The sequence below is a fragment of the Panicum virgatum genome, chromosome 9K, assembly GCF_016808335.1.
Source record: "Panicum virgatum strain AP13 chromosome 9K, P.virgatum_v5, whole genome shotgun sequence".
Lineage (NCBI taxonomy): Eukaryota > Viridiplantae > Streptophyta > Magnoliopsida > Poales > Poaceae > Panicum > Panicum virgatum.
The window spans coordinates 62,852,869-62,878,936 of NC_053144.1; the positions used below are offsets into that span (position 1 = coordinate 62,852,869).

General features: G+C 49.2%; 3 protein-coding genes and 1 pseudogene across 3 annotated transcripts; 1 reads left to right on the plus strand and 3 right to left on the minus strand.

Moving 5' to 3' along the window:
- Positions 1-3,392: 3,392 nt before the first annotated feature.
- Positions 3,393-4,626, minus strand: LOC120648216 (nascent polypeptide-associated complex subunit alpha, muscle-specific form-like). The gene is made up of 2 exons (XM_039924950.1): positions 3,758-4,626; positions 3,393-3,699 (listed from the first exon to the last, which is right to left on the minus strand). Exons 1-2 carry the CDS (start codon positions 4,624-4,626, stop codon positions 3,393-3,395), a joined length of 1,176 nt encoding a protein of 391 aa, XP_039780884.1.
- A 2,370-nt stretch (positions 4,627-6,996) lies between these two features.
- Positions 6,997-10,652, plus strand: LOC120646838 (heat shock 70 kDa protein 8-like). The gene is made up of 2 exons (XM_039923328.1): positions 6,997-7,281; positions 8,022-10,652. The coding sequence occupies exon 2, from the start codon at positions 8,023-8,025 to the stop codon at positions 9,760-9,762; it is 1,740 nt and encodes a 579-aa protein (XP_039779262.1). The 5' UTR covers positions 6,997-7,281; position 8,022; the 3' UTR covers positions 9,763-10,652.
- On the minus strand, positions 9,944-12,340 carry LOC120646839. The gene is made up of 2 exons (XM_039923329.1): positions 11,253-12,340; positions 9,944-10,252 (listed from the first exon to the last, which is right to left on the minus strand). Exons 1-2 carry the CDS (start codon positions 12,175-12,177, stop codon positions 10,233-10,235), a joined length of 945 nt encoding a protein of 314 aa, XP_039779263.1. The 5' UTR covers positions 12,178-12,340; the 3' UTR covers positions 9,944-10,232.
- An 11,915-nt stretch (positions 12,341-24,255) lies between these two features.
- On the minus strand, positions 24,256-26,068 carry LOC120646840 (annotated as a pseudogene).

The window sequence follows — 26,068 nt, forward strand, 5'->3', positions numbered from 1 at the left end:
CGCAGGTGCGGGTCAATGTCACGGCAGCACATCGTCGGCTAGCTAGCTACCAACCATGCTGGTCCTCCATCTGCTGCAGTTTCGTCACGAATCTCCGTTGGTTTCTTATGGTGCTGGCTGATGGGTCACGGAGGAATGTGGGAGCCGTGCATCAGCCATGGGCCACGGCAACTCGGGCAGGCTAGCTAGCTGCAGCAGCAATCAGTTCCGCGCGAATTAACAAGTGCAGGTCCAGGCGTTTGCTTGTGTGCCGTTAACTACATGCACTCCGTACAACGTAACTGTGTCCGATAGGCATGTTTGAACTTCAAATTAATGCCAACTAGTGCCGCGCAAATGATTGCCGGTTGATTGTTGATGCCGTGTTGCAATGATTGTCGTCTCGCTACTTTGCTGCCACCGTACCAAAGCTTAAAAAGCATCAAGCCTCGTTGCGTGAGTGATGGATCGAACCATTGCTTTGGTGGTTCACAAATCACAAAGCGGCACCTATGCACGATCGGGCGTACGTGTCCACGACGCGACAGAGTGACATGCTGACATGAAACTAGCTCGGGTAGATAGTGGGCGACCAACGGATCGGAGGGGTACAAGATTTGCACGCAGGCACCCAGCAGCGGCACCCATGGTGGTGGCGGCGGCGTTGATTGGACCTGGACAGGGCTGGGCTTGGCTTGGGATTGGAGGAGCCCGTGAGCCGGCACTGGACCCTAACTGGGCCCCAGGCCTGGCCCAGCCCGGACAAGGATTTCGAAATGGAAAGCTTCAGCCCCACTGACGTATGCATGCGGCGCCCTCGCCGGCAAGCCGGCAGCCAACACACAGTACTGCCGGCGAGATGAGGCGCGAGGCGAGCAAAAGCGGCACCTCGTCCCGGGCCTTTATCCGCAAAAAAAAACTGGCCGCGACAGTGCTGGCAGCTTACCTAACCGCCCTTTTCCAGCTTTCCTCCCGAGTCCAAAGGTCCCCGTGCAGACGTGAAGATTACTGTACAACCCAAGCCGAGGCCGGGCCGAGCACGCCGCCTGGCCGGTCCCCGTCGGCAGACGCCGCCACCGGGGCCGGCGGGGCGAGCCCGCCTTTTGCAACCCCCGACGCCGGGAAACAGAGGAGAAATCCACCGGCGAGCGTGCGTTGCATGCATGCAAACTAAGCAGGCAACGCATAGGGCGTGGGCGCATGGGCGGTTTGGGTTATTGGTTGACCCATGGAGGAGGGGAGGCGAGTTGGCGGCGAGCGCCGCGTCGGGTTGCACCCGTCGGAATCACGGGGCCGAGGACGAGGACGATGAGGCGACGGGGACGCGAGAGGGGGGATGGGCCGGCCACGGGCAGGCGCGCGCTGCGTCGCCCATTGGGGTTGGTTTTGTTTCGGCTCCGGGGCTGCCTCCATTATTCGGGGAAGTCTCGCAAGGTCCGGCGGGTTCGCGTCAGCGTCGACGCATCACGTCGCCGCAGCGGTTGGCCTGCCCCCCCTGCCTACTAGATCTAGCCGCGCCTGCCCTTGCCTGCGCGGCAGCGGCACGCCGGCAGCAGCACCATGGTGGGCATGTTGGAGCCTCGTGATTGCTCGATCGGTGGATGGAGTGGACAGGTGGATTGATTGATGGATTTGGTGGGTTCAGTTCGGCTCTCCCCGCACAATTTCATTTTCATTTTTTCATGGCTGCTCTCATGACGACGCACAGCTTCATTTTACTAGTACAAATCTCCTGAAAGAAAAAAAAGATTCCGTATTTAGATTTATGAAAATATGATATGATGATGTTGTACATGAAACAACAGAAAACCTGCAGATATGAAAAGAGAAAAGGCAGACATGCGTGTTGCAGCAGACTACCAGCATGTACTCCAAGGCCGTGTTGCTTCCATCGGGCCGTCATGGGGATGAGAGAACTGCTGGCAGCATCAAGCAGAGAGTCAATCCAGCTCTGCCGCCTGCACTCGAGCCGCTGGACACGGTAGATGCCTATTGCCTAGCATGCATTTCCCATTTGAAGGTTGCCGTGCATTTTGCGTGGTACTTATTTTACAAATTGTACAATCCCTCCTCTCACATGGGCGCCATGCCAAAGCCAAACAGGGCAAACACCTTGACTGCGATTTTCCAACTTAGGCCTGTTTAGTTCGCGAAAAGGTTTGGGTTTTGGTACTGTAGCACATTTCGTTGTTATTTGATAAATAATATCTAATTATGAATTAATTAAGTTTAAAGAATTCATCTCGTACTAATTAGTTATGTTGTGTAATTAGTTATTTTTTAACTGTATTTAATGCTCCATGCATATACATGTGTTTGAATATTTAATATGACCGGTACTGTAGATTTTTTTTTTTTTGAGAACTTACAGGGCCTTACTACCGTTCATTTCCCCGAGAAGCTCGACGCTGAACGAGGCGTACTCGGTTCCTTGTCGGCAATGAGATGATGCAAGAATAAGCGGCAGGTTTCGGTCAGTCCAAAGGGCTCCCTGGCTGCTGCCTGCTGAGCGCTCCGTCCACTAGCTACGCCCTAGCTAGCTGGGCGATCAGAGAGAGCTCATGCATGTATGCTTGCGGTGTCAGGCAAACCTACCCCGGCGTCAAAGTTGTCAAATAAACAATCATCATTCCCGGCCACCAGCAGGCCCTCATTGACCTACACTACACACGTACTAGTGCGCGTATTATTTATAGGATTAACTGACGAGTGTATGCAAGAGCTGCTCCACGAGCATACATGACCAGCTACAAATTACAATCAGCTGCCACTAAGTAGCAGTACTAGATACTAACTACACGTACTGCTACATGCTTACGGGTCACATTTCTCAGAGTTACTGCAAAGTTTCCCCCACGGAATGCAACGCAATTCTCATACTGCCCCTAAAACAAATGCAATTCCTCTCGAGCCAAAAACAGAAACGGAATTCATCTGGACAGATTGCGCGAAATCCGAAGACTACTGCTCACCGCGCTTACAGACGCTGCGGACGCACAGTGCTCGGTAAGCTAGGACGAATGTTCCAACTCTGTGAGTACAGGCACTGTGCGCGGGCTCGTTGCGACGGGTCACGTACGCGGTAGGCGAGTGGGCGCTACAGCCTAGAGCTGCAGTGCCGTGCTGCTAACCAAGCGGGAGAGCCACCGATCAGGTTCGGGCCAAGCAAGGTAAACTACTGAAGAAATTAAGTTGGTTCCTGCAGCGGGCGTCGCGGTCGCAGCTAGCGCTCTTGTTCGTTTCCGGAAAGGGAAATTTGTGTGTAGGACACTCTGAAAGAGTGGTTTTGTGTGAGGCACATTCTGAAAGCTGAATTTGTCTCCAACACATCGTGAAATTGCAATTTTGTCTCCAACACACCACGCCAAGTATATTAATCATTTTTAGGTGAGTGAAGGTGTAAAAAGACCATTTTACCCTCGGGCCCACCTGTCATCTTCCCCTTCCGACAGGCCACCGCCGGCACTCCCCCGCGCCCGCTCCAGCACGTCGACCGCCGCCGCTAGCCCGTGCCGCCGCTCCTCGACACCAGTCCGCGCCACCGCTAGCCCGCGCCGCTGCCGCCCCTTGACCCGGCGCGCGCGGAGGCCGGGGCACGGGACGGCCTCCGCGGCAGCGCCGTTCGGCGACGCCGGCTGGTGGCCCGGCAGCCGGGGGCCCGGGGCGGCAGCCTCCGAAGCGCCGTCCGGGGGCGCGGTGGCCGGGGCCCAGGGCGGCAGCCTGGGAGCGCCCTCCGGCGGAGTAGAGGCCGGGACACGGCACGGCGCGGCGGTCTTGCCTCACGAGTCCAGATCCGGCGGGGACGCGCTCGGTGGTGCTGCAGGACCGCGGCCCGCGGGACTGCGCGCTATGGCGGGGCGCGCCCACGGCCCGGTGGCGCGGCTCGGGACGCCGGGGCACGCCCGGGTCCCCCGGGGTGGCACGCGGCGGCTGGACGCGTCCACGGGCGGCGTGGCAGCGCGCGACGGCGCGGGGTGGCGGGGCGAGGCAGCGGTGGCTCCGGCCCGCGGTCTTCCATCCTGTCCACTGCACGCGCCAAGACCGCCACCACGAGTGCCTCCCTCCACACCGCGGCGGCGGCGCCGGGGGCCGTCCACAGGAGCTCCAGCGCGAGCTTCGCTTCTTGCTGGACACAGGCCCGGCCGAGCCGGAGGGCCCGGCGCCGCCCAGGGACATGCCGCTCACCGCGCCCGTGGCCGACATGGGCCTGGCCATCCCGGACAGGTCGTCGCCATCGTCACGCCCGCTGGACGGCAGCGCTAGCGGCCTTGCGAGGGGGACGGGCTCGCCGGGCGGCTTGTGCGGCGCCGCGCTGCCGAACCCGGCCACCAGCGGCGGGGTTTCGTAGCTGGAGCTCACGGGCATCGGCGCCATCTCGTTGCCGTCGTCGTGGTCGTCGAAGTCCATGGCCGGCGTCGGCCAGCAGTAGCAGCGCCCGGTGGCATGTGTTTCTTGTGCCTGGCCTGTGAGCCGCGGCCGTGCAGGCGGGCAAGGGGACGGCGGCGAGCCACGGCGGAATGGGCAGGCGAGCAGACCGGCACGCAGCTTGGGCTTGCTGAGGGCAATATGGTCTTTTCGTCTTTTATCTGAGCTACAAACATTTACATTATTCGGTGCGGTGTGCTGCACACCAAGCCACTTTTTCATGGTGTGTGAGGAACAAAATCAGCATTGGTAGTGTGCTTGGTACAAATCCACTCTTTGGCAGTGTCCCACACACAAATTTCCCTTCCGGAAATGACCACCGGGGGACGCAATGATTTACGGGGCGGACCACCGCGGATCACGCGGAATGTCGGGGCACCGGGCCCGCATGTCTGCACCCCCCTCCGGCCCTACCTCACCTACTCGATGATCAGCTACTACTCCACACTATAGCTTAACCAGTTTAACCACTGCTGACTGTCCTCGAGTCACATTATTAGCAGAACAAATCCAAGAGCGCGAGTATTATATGGCTGTGGCCTGTGGCGGCCTGTGGACCGTGCCGGGGTCAACCGCGTTTGAATCGGTAGCTGCCCCAACATGCCGTGCAGGGAGTCGGGTATCATTGACAATTATGCCTCGGGCTCATCATGTTCTTTTACCCCTCCCGGCCCTTTTCAATGGTCGATATATGCCACCCACTGTCTCGGGGCCCCACGCGCGGGAACCTGCTGCGAACTCCCAAGCCGTGACACGCACGCCCAGCGCGCGGCGCGGCACGCTCAAGTGTGTAGCCTTGTCTTGTTCGTTGTTCCTTGCCCCCCCCCCCCCCCCCCCCCCGCACGCACGGCCGCCCGATGCGTTGGTGGTCACTCCGGCGGCAGTTTGCTTATGATGAGCTCCCCCATATCACTCGGTTTGTGTGGCCTATGAGCCAATCAGTCAGCAATATTTTTCTGTCACACCAAATCAGTACCGGTTATCAGCCAGACAATAATATTTTCTCTCGCAACAAATTAATATCTCAATCTCAGTATCCTCGAGTCGTCAGCAGCTAGCAGTCATGGTTTCAAATTTTCAAACAAAAAAAACTGCTTGGACGACGGAGGGACAATTATATTGCTGTCTGGTCTGGTGGTACCACTGTGATCTGTATTCTAGTTAGAACTCAGAACTGCACTTGTAAAAAGTCCACGGGGAGAGCGGTGAGCGACGACCGGCGCGACAACGGATCGCCCTGTTCCACACCTGCGTTGTAGGTGCACTTGGCATGGATTTGGCCGCTGGATTCAAACAACCACCCAGCGACGCACGTACTAGACGGATACTAGAAAGCGAGAGAGAAAGAAATCAGAGCAAGTCCCGTGGTGCTCTCTTTTTTTCTTGGGTTCTCACTTCTCGTCGGGCACGCACGATCGACGACCTCGCCCACACCCACTAGCCCAGCAGCATGATTACGTACGTGACGGGGTCCGAGTCCGACCCGCCCAATCATGCCGCTAATCTTACCACTCGCTCCTGTGCCCCATGCACGTCCCCTCAGCCGCGCTCTCGATCTCGATGCGCGGCCGTGCGGGTTTTCAGCGCACGAGGGCGCAGCCATCGCTGTGTGCTCGGTGGATTCGATCGACGGACGACGTGATGAGGGGGCGGAAAGGGAGGTGACTGACTGGATGGGAGGCTAGCTGAACTGACCGCCGCTACCTCCCCGTGTCCGCTGGACTGCCGGCTGCTCGTGCTCGGCGTCCACGCGGGAAACGGGGGTCGTGCTCGCGCCGCGCGCGCGGTTAAGTGGGGGTGGGTGGTACAGGGGAACGACGCGACGCGGCCTGTCCGGATGCCGATCCGGCTGGGGAGTTTTTTCGACGGGGCGCGGTGATTACTGGCGCCGGCGCGGCTGACGTTGACGGTGGTGGGGGTGGGTTTCCGGTTCCGGATCTGGTTTCTGATGACGTGCCGATGCGGTACAGGGTCGCTTTACATGTATCCGAGTTTGAACCTGTCTACTTGGGGCTTGGGATTTGGCCTTTGGGAAAGGTTCATGGCTCAGTTGTCAAAAGAGGGAAGACGAGCAAGTCATTGGTGCTCAAGTGGTGTACTGGAATCAGATCCCCGGAGACAAGTCATTCGTGAGCGCAATCATTTTCGGCCTGATTCGTACGTCCTCCGTGGCAACATCAACTTGTCGGATCTTTTACATGTTTTATTTTATAAACTGCGTGGCGAGGCTTTGCGGCATGTTTTGAAAAAGGAAACAGTACTCGCGAGTCGCAGTTCACTTTTTTTTTTTGAGGGGTCAGATGGCACTGAATCATCAGCCCGCTTAAGCCCGAGTGCAAATCGATGGCAGGCCCAAATACGTGTGTCGTCTCCGGTCGGGCTTAGCGAGCTTAGCCGGGTTTTTTTCAGCTTCGATTGGGCCCATATAACTAACAGGATGCAACAGATCACATTTCAGTGGCCCATTTAATGGGCCCAGATCTAAGACAGCCCAGACGCACACAGTTGCAGCAAGGGCCCAGGGCGGCCGGCTACGCGGCGATCAGACCATGCTCAGCTCAGGCGGTCAGCCCACACTGGCGTACACAGTACACTCCCCGCTTCCCGACTCTTCCAGGAAGAACCCGACCGACCTCGGCGGGCTCCGCGGCGCCGCCTGTCGGCGCGCGCGCGCCGCGTGCGTGCCTGCGGTCTCTCGTCGTCTCCAGAAGATGCGCCCCGGTGCCTCGCCTTTCCCTCTTCTTCTACCTCCTTCCACCCGCCTCCCCGCCCCACTACGCACCCCCACGGATCACGCGCGCGCTGCCACTGTTCTCTTCTCTGAAGAAGCGTCGCAAAGCCCCGCCCCCGGAGATCCCCCGTCGCCGGCCTGGTCAAGTAAGTAATCTCCCCGCCCCCCCTGCACCTGTACAGTACTTCCTTGCTTCGAACTGTGATCTCGTTGGTTGCAGCGATGCGTGTAGCTTGCTACTCCTTAATGTAAGTTAATGCTGCATGCACGCATTTGGCAGTCCGCAATGCGCGTCTGTGCCGTGCTTGTGCTTCTATGCGGCGTAGCTCGCGGCAGCTTGGACCCACACATGGTGCGATCGTTTGGTGATTAGCGCTAAGGGCCACCGAGGTTTTGCACTGAACATTGAATGGGAAAGGGAGGACTGGACGAGGCACAGAATTGCAGAGATTTAGCGTATAATAGTGCCCGTCTTTGCCTCCTAAGCCTCTCTTCCCTTTTGTGGGAATTCAATGTGTTAGTGGTATTTACATTTACAGCCTCTAGTTGAGGAGTGACACGCAATTTGTCAGGTTTTGCCCATATCTACTATCTGAGTATATAATGGCTGATACCACTAGTGCTAGACGAACTACTTGATTCAACTCACTACCGCTAGATGAACTACTTGATTCAACTTGAAAGTAGTTGTAGTTATATGATGAAATTGATCCCAAAATTTGTGGTTCCTTTATATTTAGACACAAGTAGTTGAAGGTTTGTGAAATTAACTTGTAATGTTAAAAGTTAAAAGACTAGGTTTGTTCCTATTCCTGTCCAGTACTTGTGTTTTATAATTATAAAGTTTCTTTCAAAGAACAAGTCTGATGGGAGTATTGTTTTGTAGGATGGCTGAACAGCTGTATACTGTGGCATCGGATAGTGAAACCACAGGGGAAGACAAATCACAGCCGTCATTTCCTGATGTTGCTATCGGCATTGACATTGGGACTTCCAAATGCAGTGTTGCTGTTTGGGACGGCCACCAAGTTGAGCTCTTAAAAAACACCCGCAATCAGAAAGGGATGAGGTCGTATGTCATGTTCAAAGATGACAATCTTTCAGCAGGAGTTACTGGAGGAACAGCTCAGGAAAATGCACATGAGGAAAGAGATATCTTGTCAGGAAGTGCCATATTCAACATGAAACGACTGATTGGAAGAATGGACACGGATGAAGTAGTTCAAGCTAGCAAGGCCCTCCCTTTTCTTGTGCAAACATTGGGTATTGGCGTGAGACCATTTATTGCAGCACTCGTGAACAATATGTGGCGATCTACAACCCCTGAAGAAGTTCTTGCCATCTTTCTGCTTGAATTGAAGGCATTGGTAGAGATGCATCTTAAACACCCGGTGAGGAATGCTGTGCTTACCATTCCAGTTGCATTCAGTCGGTTTCAACAGACCAGGATTGAGAGAGCTTGTGCAATGGCTGGGCTGCATGTGTTGAGGTTGATGCCAGAGCCTACTGCTGTCGCACTTCTGTATGCTCAGCAGCAGCAGCAGCAGCTTATGCATGACAATATGGGAAGTGGCATTGAGAAAATTGCCCTGATATTTAACATGGGTGCTGGGTACTGTGATGTAGCTGTGACCGCCACTGCTGGAGGTGTTTCTCAAATAAGAGCATTATCAGGATGCACTATTGGTGGAGAGGATATCCTTCAGAATATAATGCGCCATGTTCTTCCCAATTTTGACAGTTTTTATGCTGGTCAGACAATGGATAGAATAAGGTCAATGGGTCTACTGCGAATTGCAACTCAGGATGCAATTCACAGACTGGCTAACCAGGAGACTGTAGAGATTAATGTAGATTTGGGGAATGGCCAGAAAGTGTCCAAAGTGCTAGACCATTCAGAGTTCGAACAAGTTAATTGGGGGATTTTTGAGAAGTGCGAGAAGATCATCAACCAGTGCTTGCTTGATGCGAAGTTAGTCCCAGAGGATATCAATGATGTCATGCTGGTTGGAGGGTGTTCTAGGATCCCCAGAATCAGAAGCCTTGTCCTGGGCTTGTGCAAGAAGGAAGTCTCTTACAAGAACATAGACACTCTAGAAGCTGCTGTTGCAGGTGCTGCATTGGAAGGAGCCATCGCTTCGGGAGTTACTGACCCTTCAGGGAGCCTGGATCTTCTGACAATTCAGGCGACCCCTATGAACCTGGGAATCCGAGCAGATGGCGATAACTTTGCAGCAATTATTCCCAGGAACACAACAGTTCCAGCAAGGAGGGACATGCTGTTCACAACAACGCAGGACAACCAGAGTGAAGCACTCATCGCTGTGTATGAAGGAGAAGGGGAACGCGCTGAAGACAACCATCTGCTAGGGTACTTCAAGATCACTGGCATTCCGCCGGTACCCAAGGGGTCGGTTGAGATCAGTGTGTGTATGGACATCGACGCTGCCAATGTCCTCAGAGTGTTTGCAGGAGTTGTCAAGCCTCAAGGGCCAGCCATTCCTCCCTTCATCGAGGTGAGGATGCCGACGCTCGATGATGGTCATGGTTGGTGCGGGCAGGCTCTGGCAAAGATGTATGGCAAGACTCTCGACCTTGCTGTTCTCCCCAAGAAGCTGCAGCCATGAGATGCTTACGGTGGCCCCGTAAGTAGCTAGTGCGTTGTGTGTACTCTGGTTGCTCAATGTTCACTGTCTCGTGGTCTCTCATGGTCCCTCACCTTGGGCCGATCTATACCGAGCCGTAGTCGGCCTCAAGCATGCACAACAAAGAATAACTCAAGCCTCTGCAGCAGAGGGCATAGCAAAATAACTCATGAAACGTAGGGGCATTACCGGTCACCGCACACAGGGATCCACAGACATGCCTATCGGTTATTGAGTCAGCAGGAGCTACTGAAATATTTCGCAGAAAACAAGTGACAAAGTTCTAGAAAGAGAAACATCTCCTTGGTTGAAAGGCAGACGAACACCATAATGTCCACCGGTGATAAGAGCATCTTCCTAACTCGTCTTCTGGGCCTGGACGACGCAAGAGGACGCTAGCATATCTGCTTGCAATCAGCTGGCCGGCTTGCCACCCGTCCCTTTCTTCATCTTCAGAGACTCCCGGAGGAACCTAAAATCAGATAATAGATGCCACATGTTTGTCAAAAGATTCATAATACAGAGTCCATTTTATTTTGATAAAATTAGGAGCTGCACAGTTGCACAGGAGCAGACACAACAATAGTCTATTTTTATTTGAGATGATGAACGGCTCATGTTGTGAACATATGGCCAAACATCTACATGACCTTACATATAAGCAGGTATAAGAATTGTGCCATTGTGCAAGCTACTCAAATGGGCAGAAAGATAGCAGTATCCGTTTTGGAAAATTCTTACGGCCAAACCAGAAAACATCTCTGCGGGCTCTATATTGTACCCAAATATGTCTTCATGCTAGGTAGGAACGTTGTAAAAATACTCCCTCTTATATGATTTATCCAACATCATAAATAAAAGGAAGGAGGAAATATGTCTTTCTCTTGACCTTTCGAAGACATTCAGTTCTTGTGGACAAATGTGCTGGGCAGTTAAGCACTCAACTCATGAACAGAGCTCAGACAGCAGTTGCAAAAACTATATTATACAGATAAAGTACAACGCTCCAAACCAAAACTAGCTCAAACATAACACCAGGAACCGTTCAAGCCAGGTAGCAGTCCACGCGCCACAGAGCAAGTGCAAATTAAAACGAACAAAAACAGATGGCAAATTACTTGCATAACACACGCAAATACACAAGAAGCTACTAGCTACTACAATTCTGCAGTGCCTGAATGGATAGAGTCATGTATACAAAACGCCAGATGATAACATGAATGAATAGCTTAAAATGTGAAACTTGAAAATTCTCAAACTAGCAAAGTGAGGGAATTTGGACATATAAATGCCCTATGTAACCATGTTGAGCGAGCAGACAAGCACAGACAAATCAACTATGAAATTAAACAGTAAATCACGCAAGCCTGTAAGAATGACACCTTGATTTAAGATCAGGGATACAAATAGTCGATCATCAGCCTGAAATTGAAGCAGTTCACGCATGGGAGGAGTCAAGGTCCATCATATACCTGCAGTTAGCGCGGGCGGCAGCTCCCACGCGAGAACACGGGAGGCGCCGACCATGTGGAATTCGCCCTCCACCACCTTGGTATGCATGTTGACGGCGAAGAGGTACTCCACGAAGAAGTAGACGACGTCGGGGTTCTTGGGGTGGATGAGGGCGACCACGGGCGCCTTCTTCGGCAGCCCCGCCGCCTTGTAGCTCTCGCCGGCCCAGATCTCGGCAAAGCTTACACAGTACTCGGGCGTCCACTGAGCTTTCTCCGGGTGTGCATGGTGAACTTCGGTGCGCCGCCCTGGCGCTGGAGCGGACAGCTCATCTCGAGACAACGGAACTTGCCATTGCTGACCTGCGCGCTGCGGCGGGAGGCGCGCTTTCTCTGGGAGCAGTAGCTGCAAGCGTGACGGGCCCCGCCGTGTTCGCCTGCTTTCGGGAGCGGCACGAAGGCCACGTCCGGCTGGTCGGCGAAGGGGTCGCAGGCGAGGTCGACCCACCATAGCTTGCCGTCGTGGGAGATGACGTCGTCGAAACTCCAGATCCAGCTGGGCAGGGGGTTGGCGACGTCCTGCTCGAACCACTCGCCGGCTTCGGACGAGAAGCCGATCAGAGAAGCCGATCAGCGTGGCCTCGTCGCAGCCGACGATGTTCTGGAACTCGACGACCATGTACCCGCGGCCGCCGGGCGCGGCGATGACGCCGACGCTGGAGGCGTTGAGGAAGTCCGGGTCGGGGACGCGGGAGGCGGCGGCGGAGGGCACGTCGAGGACGAAGCAGGCTGGCGTGGGGATGCGGCCGATGTGGATGGTGCGCTCGACGCCCTCGGAGCCGCGGTGGACGCGCGCCTCAGTGAGGGGGCGCTCGGACACGGACGGCGGGGCGAGGACGAGGAAGAGGCCGGAGGGGTCCGCGGAGAGGACGCAGGGGTTGGACATGCGGGCTTGCGGGTCCGGGTCGGCGGCGAAGACTGTCGGGGCGACGGTGAGCTGGGTGACGAGCGGCGGCGTGGCGAGCGCGAGGGAGACGTCGGGGACGGGCTGGAGCTCGTCGGCGGCGGCGGCGGACACGCGCGGGGCCGTGCCCAGGATGACCCACGACGGGGACTGTAACACCCCTCAATTAGCACTCAATTAGGAGCCTTAAACGAAGTTTGAAGATTCAAATGGAGTCAAAAATGTCAAGCACACGTGTAGCTCTCTGCTCTTTCTCCCGTGCGTCGTTGCCGTGGTCAAGTTGGCCACGAACGCCGCTCGCGCGCGCTCACGACGCGCGTCCCCGCCCATGCTGTCCTTGTCTCGCTCGTAGGCCAGCACGCTCCTCTCCCGAACCCTCTCCATGCTGCCTGAGCCGCCCACGCCTCTCCCTCTCCCTCTCGCGTGAGCGCCGCTTGCCATGGCCGCCATTAGCGTCGCCGCTCGTCGGTCTCCCGCGGAGCTCCCTCTTCCACCCTTTCTCGCGCCCAAACGAGCCCGTAGCTAGCTTCCTTGGCCTCCACCGGTGCTCCCCGACCCGCTTGCCGCCGTCCAGAGCCGCCGGAACGCCGCCACAGCGGCACAGCACCGCCGCCGGCCGCCGCCCGCCATGGAACCGCCGCCACGGACCACCTCCTCGCGCTCGAAGACCACCCAGAGGTAGCTCTCGAGTCCCTCTAGCTTTTCCCCAACTTTCCCCATGCCGACGTTGAGCCCTGCCGCCGGAATCGAGCCCGAAATCACCGCCCCTGCTCTGTTTCGCGACCAGGGACCTCGGGTTGAAATTCGAGAAAGTTCAGGGGGTTATTTGAATAGACAGTGACTCATATAAATAGTGCTTTAAGGACTCCTTTGTAATGTCTAGCTGTAAACTTTGAAATTCAATAGAAATTTGTAGAAAATTCGTAAATTAGCAAATCCAGTTGTTTTGGAATCCTTGTGAAAATCTCTATGCAGTAGAATCATAATATGCTGGTTGTTAGTTGAAACTTTTTGCTAGAAAATTTGATTTATGTTACTAGGTGCATAAAGGCTAGTTGTTTATTCTTTTTCTTAATTAATTGTTGGAGCCTTGTTATGCTCTGAAATTTTTATGGTGGTTTGTTCATGTGACACTAGTATTGGTATAAAAATTTCGTGGCCAGTTCTCATGAGTAACTATTTATTTGATTTAATGTTTGTTTAGTAGACTTTAATTATGGTAAATAGTTTATATTCATTATAAATCATGAAAATATTTATGAGTGTTCTTTTTGAATATATTAGCTTGTCTATGAAGTTTGAGCACCATTTCATGACTAGAACAGAAGTTAAAAATGAATCTTGTTAGATTGATGTCTGTTTTGTTTATTTTCTCAGAATTAATTCTGTGTAGATAAAATCATGAAAAATTCACAGTAGCTAAATAATCCCTGTTTCGACCTCCTGTTAAATTTTCAGATTATGTTTTGCTCTGGTCTGACTTTTATAATTCAATCTTGTTCTAGGAGTTGTATGAATGAATGAATTGTTCGGATTAAATGGATGCATGAAATGACATGATTTTTACAGAATAGATTGATCTTTGTACCTTCTGTTTAGAATAATTGTTGCTGAAATTGTTTTTGTTTATGTACTGAGTTATTTAATTATTAGCAAGCCAAGACCGCATGTTATAGGAATCAACTACTGCTTGTTTGTGCAGTTAGTGAACTTCTTTGGTGCTGATTGATCATGATGCCATGGGTAGTTAGAAATGTAGTTAACTACTCTATAAATGATTGCCCATATGATATGATTGTTTGCTACTTGTTAGACTACAACTTTATCGTAAAGGAAAAATAATAGCATCTATATTGTTGAGCAACTCAGAACTGTGCATTCATACATATGCATTGCTGCATTTCATTTAGGTATGATAGATGAACCACGTGAGGGATGTGACATTGAAGCCAAGTCAGAAGACGGTGAATGGTGGACACATCTTGAAGATGGATGGATGGATCCCGATGTGCATGACCGAAGGAAGATGCTCGCCGAGCAGTTGTTCTCTAACTAACACTAACCTAGTGTTATTCCCAGGCAAGCCCCGGTGCACATCCGTTTATTTCAAACTATGACACCTATATTATGTTTCTATTACTTGTGCATTAGGTTCAGGAATTATTTGAAACCCTAGTTGCATGATCCCTAGGTCTCCTCGAGTTATACTAGTATATAGAGGACGATAGAAATGCTATGCTTAATAGAACTCGGTAGAAGACGAGTGATTTCGGGTCACTCGCGAGATATAGGTTATCTCGTTATTTTGAGTATATGGAATATTGGAATAGGTTGGATAAGGAAAAGAAAATGGAGACCGGGCGGGGAAAGGTTAGCCCCGCCTGTGTCGGTTAAGGACCGTTCGTTGCCTGGCCCTGTGATCGAGTTTGAATTGTACTAACCGCATGCCGGGAGTAGGAGGTAGTCGAAACCGGTAATCCGAGTACTGCCTTGTTTCGAAAGTACAGAACTTCATCACCACCCCTTAGGGCGAGTCGGGTAGTCGCGGAGAATTGGGATGCATATGTTTACTTTTGGTGGTCTCTCGTTGAGCCCGGCTGACTATATGTAGGTGGGGCGGTTCTGTAGTTCGAGGCGGGGAGGGGAATGGTTGGCATGTATAGTCCGACGGGGCAAATACGTGCCGTGTTGGTTAGGTCCACCTTGCAAGGTTAAAACGGATTGATCCGCCGTACGTCGCATCTCGGATATGAGCACCTTGATCACAGCACCACATCGTAGTGATGCTATATGGAATTTAAATGATGGTTAGGAATTAATTATCTTGTTTTAATATTTCAATGTTAGCTATGGTTGCTTAGAAGGTGCAAATACTAGTTGATGGTTTAAACATATGGAAACTTGGAGCTAAAATATTGAAATTAAATATCCACTTTTAGAAGCTTTTTATGCAAAATAACCACCAGCCAAATGCCTTGCATGTCTAGATTTGTGGGCTAAGTTATACCCACTGGTCGGGTAAGTCTTGCTGAGTATTAGTATACTCAGGGTTTGTTGTTTACCCTGTTTCAGGTATAGAAGCTAACCAGGATTCGCATCAGTGGGCTCGATGTGACGTCCTCACGTGTGCATAGTTATCATTTTGTTTTACTGGTTCTCAATCAAATTTCTTTCTCTCAGGTCATATTCTCTTCGACTGCTGTCATTTATTTTATGTAAATTCTAAATTTAAAGCTGTTTTGTAAATATTTATATTATTATCTAATTTTGTGAAATTATATTATGCTGGTACCTTCTGCGCTCGCCGTCGCGCGAGACTTCTGGTGTGTTTCGATCGGCCTGTGGGTTGGAAACAGGCTGTCAGGTTACACTTAATTAAGCTAATGCGCCTGATGCGTTCAAATGATGGCCATTACGCTTAATTAAGCCGTTTAACTTGGCGGTTCTGTCACAGCTGGTATCAGAGCTGAAATGCACCAGGGAGGGTACTAGCATGATTATTTTTAGTGTTTTCAAAATTTAAAAATGAGTTTTAGAAAGATAGGCTTCTTTACGTTTAAGGGATTAGGAAAGATTAGTACGTAAGCCCTATATAGTGTAAGTTATATCACGTGGCTCTATATACTATCAACTAACTTCCAGCACATTACATTTATGTCAAAACTTACTTTCTTGCACAACCTTTATTTAATATTGTATCGACGCATCTACGCTGAGGTAAGCAAGGTGAGCATTTTTGGTAGTCCTTAGAATAGCCCACGTGTTTCATACGTGCGCGAGTCTCGTATGATGAGCATACGAGGAGGTGATAAGGCTCCATTCAAATGAGCCTGTCGCTATCTGCCGCCTGATATGGAGTGCGGACTTCCCGCCGTGTGATTGCAATCACGGCCATCTCGTAAGGCAATGTTACGAGATGTAAATCTGTCATGCGATTGGCCATGACCGTGTACCTTGGGACACGTTTACCCTTGGGTGTCCCGTAAGGCGATTTGTACGGGAAGTGAATACGTTGCCTCAGTAACGTATGCAGCGTTGTCCATGCAGCGTTAAACGCATGGGCGCCATCTCTATAGTGGATGGTGATGTATGTGTGAATATGTGGGCAACTGCATATGCGTTACCCATGTGGCGTAGGACACATGGGGGTCGTTCGTGTGTGCTGGCACGAAGGGTCCAGTCGTGGATATATATATATGTATATCATGTGATTTTCTGCAGGTACACTAACAAACGATTGCGTGAGTTAGAACGAGTACAAAACGACTAAATATATAATAGGGAGAGTACGTATATATGCCACCGAGTATTCACGTATATTGCCATATAATTATATTGGCAAATTTTGGAGAGGACGAAATTAGACGAGCATGCATCATCATATCATCATGTGTGGAGTTTTGGGTGTTTTTTTTTCTGGTGCATCCAATACTCACTCATTCACTAAGAGCATATATCGCTGTTTTGAAATTTTGCGCTACACTACTATCGATCCAACTTCTAGCTATCCAAATAAATTTTCCTGAAAAACTTGATTATGAGAAAGATGTGAGAAATTATAGATTTACATATTATAGAAATTTTAACGACTTTAGGGGAATGTTCATATGGATCTCCAGACTAAACTTGGCCCCTTTGATCCAGTGCCTTCTATGCTTATAGTTACGATTCAGTAGTAATGATCGGGTCTTTCTTAACATTCTCATTATCTTCGAAAGTCCAAATAAAGATATTATCCTTAGGTGAAACCCTTGGTTGGTTATTTTGGTATAACTTTCATACCATAACTAACTACAATTAACCGATTAGTGGCTCAACGACCTTTCCAATTGATCCAAACAATGATCTTTTCTAGTATTGGTCAACATTAATTTGCCTCTAGACCATGTGTTCAAATGCTCGAAGATAATCCATCCCAACTATCCTTGATGACTAAAGACATTCTATTGTTCTTCGAGTATTGATATCCTTCATTCTTAATTATTTTGATTCCTACCCTTAATATGGATTCACTTGCATTCTTGCTCGAATCAATGTGAATAAGTTAAAGATTTTAATCACCTACATTATAGTCATCTTGCATGAATAGGAATGCAATATTGTTGCATTGCATAATCATACATTGTTTAGGTATGGGTTTAACAAGGTGAAACCGGATGATAGGCTAACTAACGTTATGTGTCCCGTATGTCTACGTAGAACTTTTGATGTTTTTGAAATATGAAAAACCTCTCTGAATTTGTGCTGCTTGGATTGCTTTCTATGATTTTTCTTTCGTAGCGGTGATTGTCTTTCAAACTATAGTGCTGCGACGAGACCTAGTGCCTCGTATGGACGCATACGATTGTGCCGCTGGGTACGCGCTGGCGCTTAAGTACGAAGGGACATGGACTGTTACGACTGTCTTTTTATGCAACCCATAAAATATTTTTCTCTACTTCGTCCTCTTTAAGGGGGTAGGCCCTAGACAAATAACGACGCGAACGAACTGTTTTAGGTTTGAGTTTCTGGGATAGTAGTATACTAACATGCATGGCAACATATGCATCTTGCATCATGCAGTTCCATTAATAAACAATATCGAGCAAGAATATTCTTGAGAAAAACTTGCTTTGATGCCCTTTCTTTTCAATTTCCCAGAGTTCGTTAAAAACTCACTTTGATGTCTGTTCTATCTAAATTCACCACCAAATTGAGAATTTGATTCTTCTCAGAAATCTCCTTGATTCATATTCGTTGAGAAGCTTAGAACCTCTTTTCTTTAAAAATCCTACTTTCTGTTAGTACGAGAATAATCAACCGGACCTTTTCAGCCGACGTTGATAGTGTTTGTGTCCACATATATTATCCACAGTCACTTGCTGCAAAAGCTAAAGCCCTAGAGCTTTTTAGTGTGGAAAAACAATTGATTAGTTCGCACAGTGGCACGGTTAATCTCCAGCTAGGTAATGACAGTATGATTGCTATGAAACTTACATCTTCTAGCACCAGGTTGAGTAAGAAATTAGCAAATCAGCTGTCAGTGTTTATACCACTAAATCCAGCTACGTTAGATAATCTAGAGACGAGCACCTATTTCGGCCGATCCTTGTCCTTGAGTTCATCGATTTTTTTCTCCTTTACTTTTTCCCCATTTAAATCTCGGGACGAGATTTCTTTAAGGGGGTAGGATTGTAACACCCCTCAATTAGCACTCAATTAGGAGCCTTAAACGAAGTTTGAAGATTCAAATGGAGTCAAAAATGTCAAGCACACGTGTAGCTCTCTGCTCTTTCTCCCGTGCGTCGTTGCCATGGTCAAGTTGGCCACGAACGCCGCTCGCGCGCGCTCACGACGCGCGTCCCCGCCCATGCTGTCCTTGTCTCGCTCGTAGGCCAGCACGCTCCTCTCCCGAACCCTCTCCATGCTGCCTGAGCCGCCCACGCCTCTCCCTCTCCCTCTCGCGTGAGCGCCGCTTGCCATGGCCGCCATTAGCGTCGCCGCTCGTCGGTCTCCCGCGGAGCTCCCTCTTCCACCCTTTCTCGCGCCCAAACGAGCCCGTAGCTAGCTTCCTTGGCCTCCACCGGTGCTCCCCAACCCGCTTGCCGCCGTCCAGAGCCGCCGGAACGCCGCCACAGCGGCACAGCACCGCCGCCGGCCGCCGCCCGCCATGGAACCGCCGCCACGGACCACCTCCTCGCGCTCGAAGACCACCCAGAGGTAGCTCTCGAGTCCCTCTAGCTTTTCCCCAACTTTCCCCATGCCGACGTTGAGCCCTGCCGCCGGAATCGAGCCCGAAATCACCGCCCCTGCTCTGTTTCGCGACCAGGGACCTCGGGTTGAAATTCGAGAAAGTTCAGGGGGTTATTTGAATAGACAGTGACTCATATAAATAGTGCTTTAAGGACTCCTTTGTAATTTCTAGCTGTAAACTTTGAAATTCAATAGAAATTTGTAGAAAATTCGTAAATTAGCAAATCCAGTTGTTTTGGAATCCTTGTGAAAATCTCTATGCAGTAGAATCATAATATGCTGGTTGTTAGTTGAAACTTTTTGCTAGAAAATTTGATTTATGTTACTAGGTGCATAAAGGCTAGTTGTTTATTCTTTTTCTTAATTAATTGTTGGAGCCTTGTTATGCTCTGAAATTTTTATGGTGGTTTGTTCATGTGACACTAGTGTTGGTATAAAAATTTCGTGGCCAGTTCTCATGAGTAACTATTTATTTGATTTAATGTTTGTTTAGTAGACTTTAATTATGGTAAATAGTTTATATTCATTATAAATCATGAAAATATTTATGAGTGTTCTTTTTGAATATATTAGCTTGTCTATGAAGTTTGAGCACCATTTCATGACTAGAACAGAAGTTAAAAATGAATCTTGTTAGATTGATGTCTGTTTTGTTTATTTTCTCAGAATTAATTCTGTGTAGATAAAATCATGAAAAATTCACAGTAGCTAAATAATCCCTGTGTCGACCTCCTGTTAAATTTTCAGATTATGTTTTGCTCTGGTCTGACTTTTATAATTCAATCTTGTTCTAGGAGTTGTATGAATGAATGAATTGTTCGGATTAAATGGATGCATGAAATGACATGATTTTTACAGAATAGATTGATCTTTGTACCTTCTGTTTAGAATAATTGTTGCTGAAATTGTTTTTGTTTATGTACTGAGTTATTTAATTATTAGCAAGCCAAGACCGCATGTTATAGGAATCAACTACTGCTTGTTTGTGCAGTTAGTGAACTTCTTTGGTGCTGATTGATCATGATGCCATGGGTAGTTAGAAATGTAGTTAACTACTCTATAAATGATTGCCCATATGATATGATTGTTTGCTACTTGTTAGACTACAACTTTATCGTAAAGGAAAAATAATAGCATCTATATTGTTGAGCAACTCAGAACTGTGCATTCATACATATGCATTGCTGCATTTCATTTAGGTACGATAGATGAACCACGTGAGGGATGTGACATTGAAGCCAAGTCAGAAGACGGTGAATGGTGGACACATCTTGAAGATGGATGGATGGATCCCGATGTGCATGACCGAAGGAAGATGCTCGCCGAGCAGTTGTTCTCTAACTAACACTAACCTAGTGTTATTCTCAGGCAAGCCCCGGTGCACATCCGTTTATTTCAAACTATGACACCTATATTATGTTTCTATTACTTGTGCATTAGGTTCAGGAATTATTTGAAACCCTAGTTGCATGATCCCTAGGTCTCCTCGAGTTATACTAGTATATAGAGGACGATAGAAATGCTATGCTTAATAGAACTCGGTAGAAGACGAGTGATTTCGGGTCACTCGCGAGATATAGGTTATCTCGTTATTTTGAGTATATGGAATATTGGAATAGGTTGGATAAGGAAAAGAAAATGGAGACCGGGCGGGGAAAGGTTAGCCCCGCCTGTGTCGGTTAAGGACCGTTCGTTGCCTGGCCCTGTGATCGAGTTTGAATTGTACTAACCGCATGCCGGGAGTAGGAGGTAGTCGAAACCGGTAATCCGAGTACTGCCTTGTTTCGAAAGTACAGAACTTCATCACCACCCCTTAGGGCGAGTCGGGTAGTCGCGGAGAATTGGGATGCATATGTTTACTTTTGGTGGTCTCTCGTTGAGCCCGGCTGACTATATGTAGGTGGGGCGGTTCTGTAGTTCGAGGCGGGGAGGGGAATGGTTGGCATGTATAGTCCGACGGGGCAAATACGTGCCGTGTTGGTTAGGTCCACCTTGCAAGGTTAAAACGGATCGATCCGCCGTACGTCGCATCTCGGATATGAGCACCTTGATCACAGCACCACATCGTAGTGATGCTATATGGTATTTAAATGATGGTTAGGAATTAATTATCTTGTTTTAATATTTCAATGTTAGCTATGGTTGCTTAGAAGGTGCAAATACTAGTTGATGGTTTAAACATATGGAAACTTGGAGCTAAAATATTGAAATTAAGGATCCACTTTTAGAAGCTTTTTATGCAAAATAACCACCAGCCAAATGCCTTGCATGTCTAGATTTGTGGGCTAAGTTATACCCACTGGTCGGGTAAGTCTTGCTGAGTATTAGTATACTCAGGGTTTGTTGTTTACCCTGTTTCAGGTATAGAAGCTAACCAGGATTCGCATCAGTGGGCTCGATGTGACGTCCTCACGTGTGCATAGTTATCATTTTGTTTTACTGGTTCTCAATCAAATTTCTTTCTCTCAGGTCATATTCTCTTCTACTGCTGTCATTTATTTTATGTAAATTCTAAATTTAAAGCTGTTTTGTAAATATTTATATTATTATCTAATTTTGTGAAATTATATTATGCTGGTACCTTCTGCGCTCGCCGTCGCGCGAGACTTCTGGTGTGTTTCGATCGGCCTGTGGGTTGGAAACAGGCTGTCAGGTTACACTTAATTAAGCTAATGCGCCTGATGCGTTCAAATGATGGCCATTACGCTTAATTAAGCCGTTTAACTTGGCGGTTCTGTCACAGGGACGCCATCTGACCGGACTCGCCAAGCAGGGCAGGGGAGAGCAGGGTTTACAGAAACCGGTGTTACCGGTCCGGTCCGGTTCCAGTTTGGGCCGGTACGATACCGGCCCAAATTCAAAATTCAAATTTGAATTCAAAAAAATGAAAAAATTTCTAAAAATACTTCAATGTGCGACGAATCTAATGGTGTCAAATTTTCTCAAAAATTCGTTCGTTTAACATACTTTTCGGGCATTTAAAGTTAAACCAAAAAAAGAAAAGGAAAAAAATGAGACGGCCCATTAAGGCCCACTTGGTAAACCGGTTACACATGCGATTTTAAATTTGGATTTGATTTCAAACCTGTCAAACCGGCCGGTAAACCAGTCAAACCGGCCGGTATACCGGTACGAACTGGTTGAACTGAGTTTTTTGAATTCAAATTTGAATTCAACCGGTACCGACCGGTTTCCGGCCAAACCGGACCGGTATACCGGTACCGGACCCCGGCGGTTTGGCCGGTCCGGTCGGTAATTTAAACCCTAGGGGAGAGGAGTGGGTGGGCGGTTCGATCGCTTTGGCTGCCTTTGTGGTGAAGTGAGGTCGGCCGTGTTAGGGTTTAATCGGGGGTTTGGTTTGTGAGCCTCCGCGGAGAAGAGACGAACCAGGCGAGAGGATTTGATCGCTCGCCTCATTTCGTACGATTGGTAGTGGAGTTTGAACCTGTCGGTTTTACTCTTTTGTCGCGAGGTGTAGACCTGACCGGCGGAGCAGTAGACCACTGCTCGTGCCCTCGTGGTCGTGGTGGGGTGGAGGCCATTAGGCCACAGCCCACGTTTGATCACTAATTAGAGATATTAAATAAAGTTTAATTACAAAACAAACTCTATAATTATAATACTGTAGCATGTGTTGTAGCTAATAAGATTTTGACCGCATAATTAGATAATAATTAGATATTGTTACTGTAGTATTACTATAGCCAATTATGGTGAAACTTGACTTATTAGATTTGTCTCGAAAAGTTACACCCATTTATGAAAAAATTTCGCAAATAAACTTCATTTAGTACTCCATACATACATTTATTTTTTCATACATTTATTTTTTTGTGAAAAAATTTCAGATCCTAGCCAGACATGGCCCTAGCTTTTGCGCTTGCTTTGCCGGTCCGGTGAATACGGAGCGAGCAGGCGCGGCGGAGCCAGAGATGCCAGTCTCCTGCTGAGCTCGGCAGGTTCGCGGCAGCCTTTTACCCCGCCGAGCTACTCCGCGCGCAAGGGAGATCGCCGCAGCTTCCAAACCCCACACACACAGAGTTCTGATGGCGAGTTCCGTTGATAGAATCACCCGGGCAAACAGTGTCCGGAGCAGGCATTACCACGAAATATTTTCTGGTAAAATACTAAAATATGAACGTTGAACCGAGGAGCCAAGGCATAAAGATGGCCAAGCCGGACAACCACCGACGATCTTTTGCCAAATTCTCAAGGAATCACAGACAATCAGCTATCGGCCTATCGCCAAATTCTGAAGAGAGCTCTTATATGAAGGCCCTTGAAAATTAGCTTTACCACAGTATCATGACATGAAGAACTCTTGTACGTACTAGCAAGTAGATTCAAAGAAAAAACAAAGGGATAAACTGTCAAATTTCATCTGTGAAAAAACGGCAAGAAGAAAAAAGATCCGAAAATTTTCATATAACAATGAAGTCCCCGTCATTGCAAACTGGTCATCAACGTCACATCTTGTAACCATATGTAGGTCCTCTTCGTTGCCTGAATAAATACGAAGTCACACAGGACTAGAGAGTTAAATTTTGTTGGGGAAGACAACAACCAGCCAAGGAAGAAATTTCAGCTCACCTGGGTAAAAGATAGGCATGGTTCCAACTTCCTAATCCTTGATCTTCATATCGGATGGTGGTGATGTTGGTGAAAGCTTCTCTTCGGCCTGGTCCTTAAGTTCTGTTGAAAAAACTATAATTAGAGAAGAGTCCTGATTCAAGTCTATATATAGTCCCGCTTTTGTCCCAGTAGCATAAATAAAGGATGAGGGGATTCAACTTCAAAGTAAAACAAGGAAATAGTACCAAATTACAGTTCAAAAACAATGAATTCAAACATACACTAGATGCAAAAAAAAATGCAAGTTCTTCTGTATATTGTGATAAGTATTAGCACACCACACCACACAAGACGAATTCTCATTTCAGCCAAGTAAGTACAGCTGGGTATGTATGGTGTTTCATTGCTGAATTAAGCAGTTTCATTATGAAGCTATTCAGTCTAGCCATAAAAACTGATTATCAAGCAATTTGTAAAGCAGCAAGTGGTCTGTAACCACACAGAATTATATCAAGAATGCATATAAGATATCAACAACAAACTTCAAGCATGAACACCATGTTTGCCGGCTGGTAACTGGTATACAAGTCCAAAGTCTGAACACACAAGAGTGCCAAAAGAAACGGTAGATCCAATTGCCAGGCTTACAATATGCAGATATGTCACGATGCAAACTAGATCCTAACTGAATCTTAGGCGTAATTTGCTAACAGAGATATGCGATTTAGCATCAAGTAACCGTCAGTACAATGTACTGACGGTTACTTGATGCTAAATCTATACTTGCAAATTTGGTTGGAGAAGCAGCGAGGACAAAAATTGATCCTGCCTGGAACAAATCTATACTTGCAAAAGAGAAAAAGAAGAAATAGCGGTCTGTACAGTGTAAGGAGCATGCGAGAGAAAGAAATTAGTAATCAAGTAGTAATAAATCACCTGTAGTCACATCACTGAAGTTTATAAGATGATGAAGAAGAGGTAAATGTTTATGATATGCATTAACATTATAAACAGTAGGCACAATATTACCAGTGGCAGTTATCTTCCTATGATATACTTTAAGCGTCTCTCATTGTTATCTACTGGACATATTATTGCATTAGCATATACTATATCCCTTGTCAGGCCCCATTTGATAACTCAAACAAGAATAACGTGTCCCATGCCAAAATAAAAGAAACATGCATATGTTTCTGCCACTTCTCCAAAGCAGAACAAACCATGAAACCAGAGCATGCCATTAGGTGATCAAGCCAGGTAAAATAGGCAGTGTGAAAAGAACATGCTGGAGTCATTTAGTACGTAGAAAAAAGTGCACATGGACTGCTCTACTAGCAACTACCAAGTAAGCAATGTGTTAAGCTCAATTGAACTGTACAGTTTTATTCACAGAAAGCAATTTATAATAGTATCATATAAGCTAATGTGCATATATGCACAAATTTACTAGTAACATGATTGCAATCGACAATAACGTGCAAAAAATCGTTCAACGATCATACAGTCATACTACGAGCAAAGATAATGACCTCAACAACAGACGTCAGATAGTGGGGTGAATTGGATACAGATCAGAGAAGACAGGAGGTCAGGAGGTGTGCAATACAAGGGTTTTGTCTTACCAGAGGAAGAGGAGAGAGAGGGCGGCAGCTCCCAAGCGTGAACGAAGCGGGTGGCCACGAGGTTCCTGTCCGGCGCGACCAGCTCGTAAACCTCGCACTCGACGACGCTGCGGGAGCGCAAGTCGACGCCGAAGAGGTGGTCCTTGAGGAAGAAGTAGACGACGGCGGGGTCCTTGGGGTGGATGAGCGCAAGCACGGGGATCTTCATAGGCAGACCCGCGGCCTTGTAGCTCCGATCGGCCCAGATGTCGGGGAGGCTGACCTGGTGCTCGAGCGTCCACTCCGTGGCGTCGGGATCGGGCTGCGTCCACACGCCGACCTGGAGAGCGCCGCGGGGATCACGGTTCCTGTACATGTCGACGAAGCGCAGCTTTCCGGCGCTAAGCCCCACGACGCGGTACCTGTCGAGCACTCGCGCAGCCTCCCCGTAGCCGAGCGCCTTGCCCGGAGGGAGCGGGACGAACGCCAGGACCGGCGCGTCGGCGAAGGGGTCGCAGGTGATGAGGCCGAAGGAGAGGTCGGCCCACCAGAGCCTCCCGTGGTGCGCGATCACGGCGTCGGGGACCCACAGCCGGTGTGGGATCGTCCTCGGGACCACCTTCTCCACCCACTCGCCGACGTCGGAGCAGAAGCAGTAGAGGTAGGTGTGGTCGGCCGGAGGGGTCGGCGGCGAGGACGGCGGGGAAGTTGCGGGCTGTGGGGGCGTCCGGGAAGAGGCGCGGCGGGACGGCGAGGAGCGAGACGCGCGGGGACGGCGCCAGCGCGAGGGAGAGGTCGGCGCCCGGCAGGAGGTCGGCGTCCGCGGCGCAGACGCGCGCGACGCTGCCCCGAATGACCCACGACGGCGGCGAGGAGGGAGGTGCCGACGCCATCTCGTCGCGTCGGAGGCACGCGGGCAAGACCAGTGGATGAGCGAGCGGAGCCGTCGAGGCGTGGTTGCGGTTGGG

What these genes read in the sequence shown, in the direction of transcription:
- LOC120648216 (XM_039924950.1), bottom strand. Translation starts at nt 4,626, where the DNA reads ATGAAAAAGTGGCTTGGTGTGCAGCACACCGCACCGAATAATGTAAAT. An exon ending in GCCGGATCTGGACTCGTGAG is followed by an intron (nt 3,700 to 3,757) that starts GCAAGACCGCCG and finishes GGGCGCTCCCAG; the next exon opens with GCTGCCGCCCTGGGCCCCGG.
- LOC120646839 (XM_039923329.1), bottom strand. Translation starts at nt 12,177, where the DNA reads ATGTCCAACCCCTGCGTCCTCTCCGCGGACCCCTCCGGCCTCTTCCTC. An exon ending in GCCGCCCGCGCTAACTGCAG is followed by an intron (nt 10,253 to 11,252) that starts GTATATGATGGA and finishes ATCTGATTTTAG; the next exon opens with GTTCCTCCGGGAGTCTCTGA.
- LOC120646838 (XM_039923328.1), top strand. Translation starts at nt 8,023, where the DNA reads ATGGCTGAACAGCTGTATACTGTGGCATCGGATAGTGAAACCACAGGG.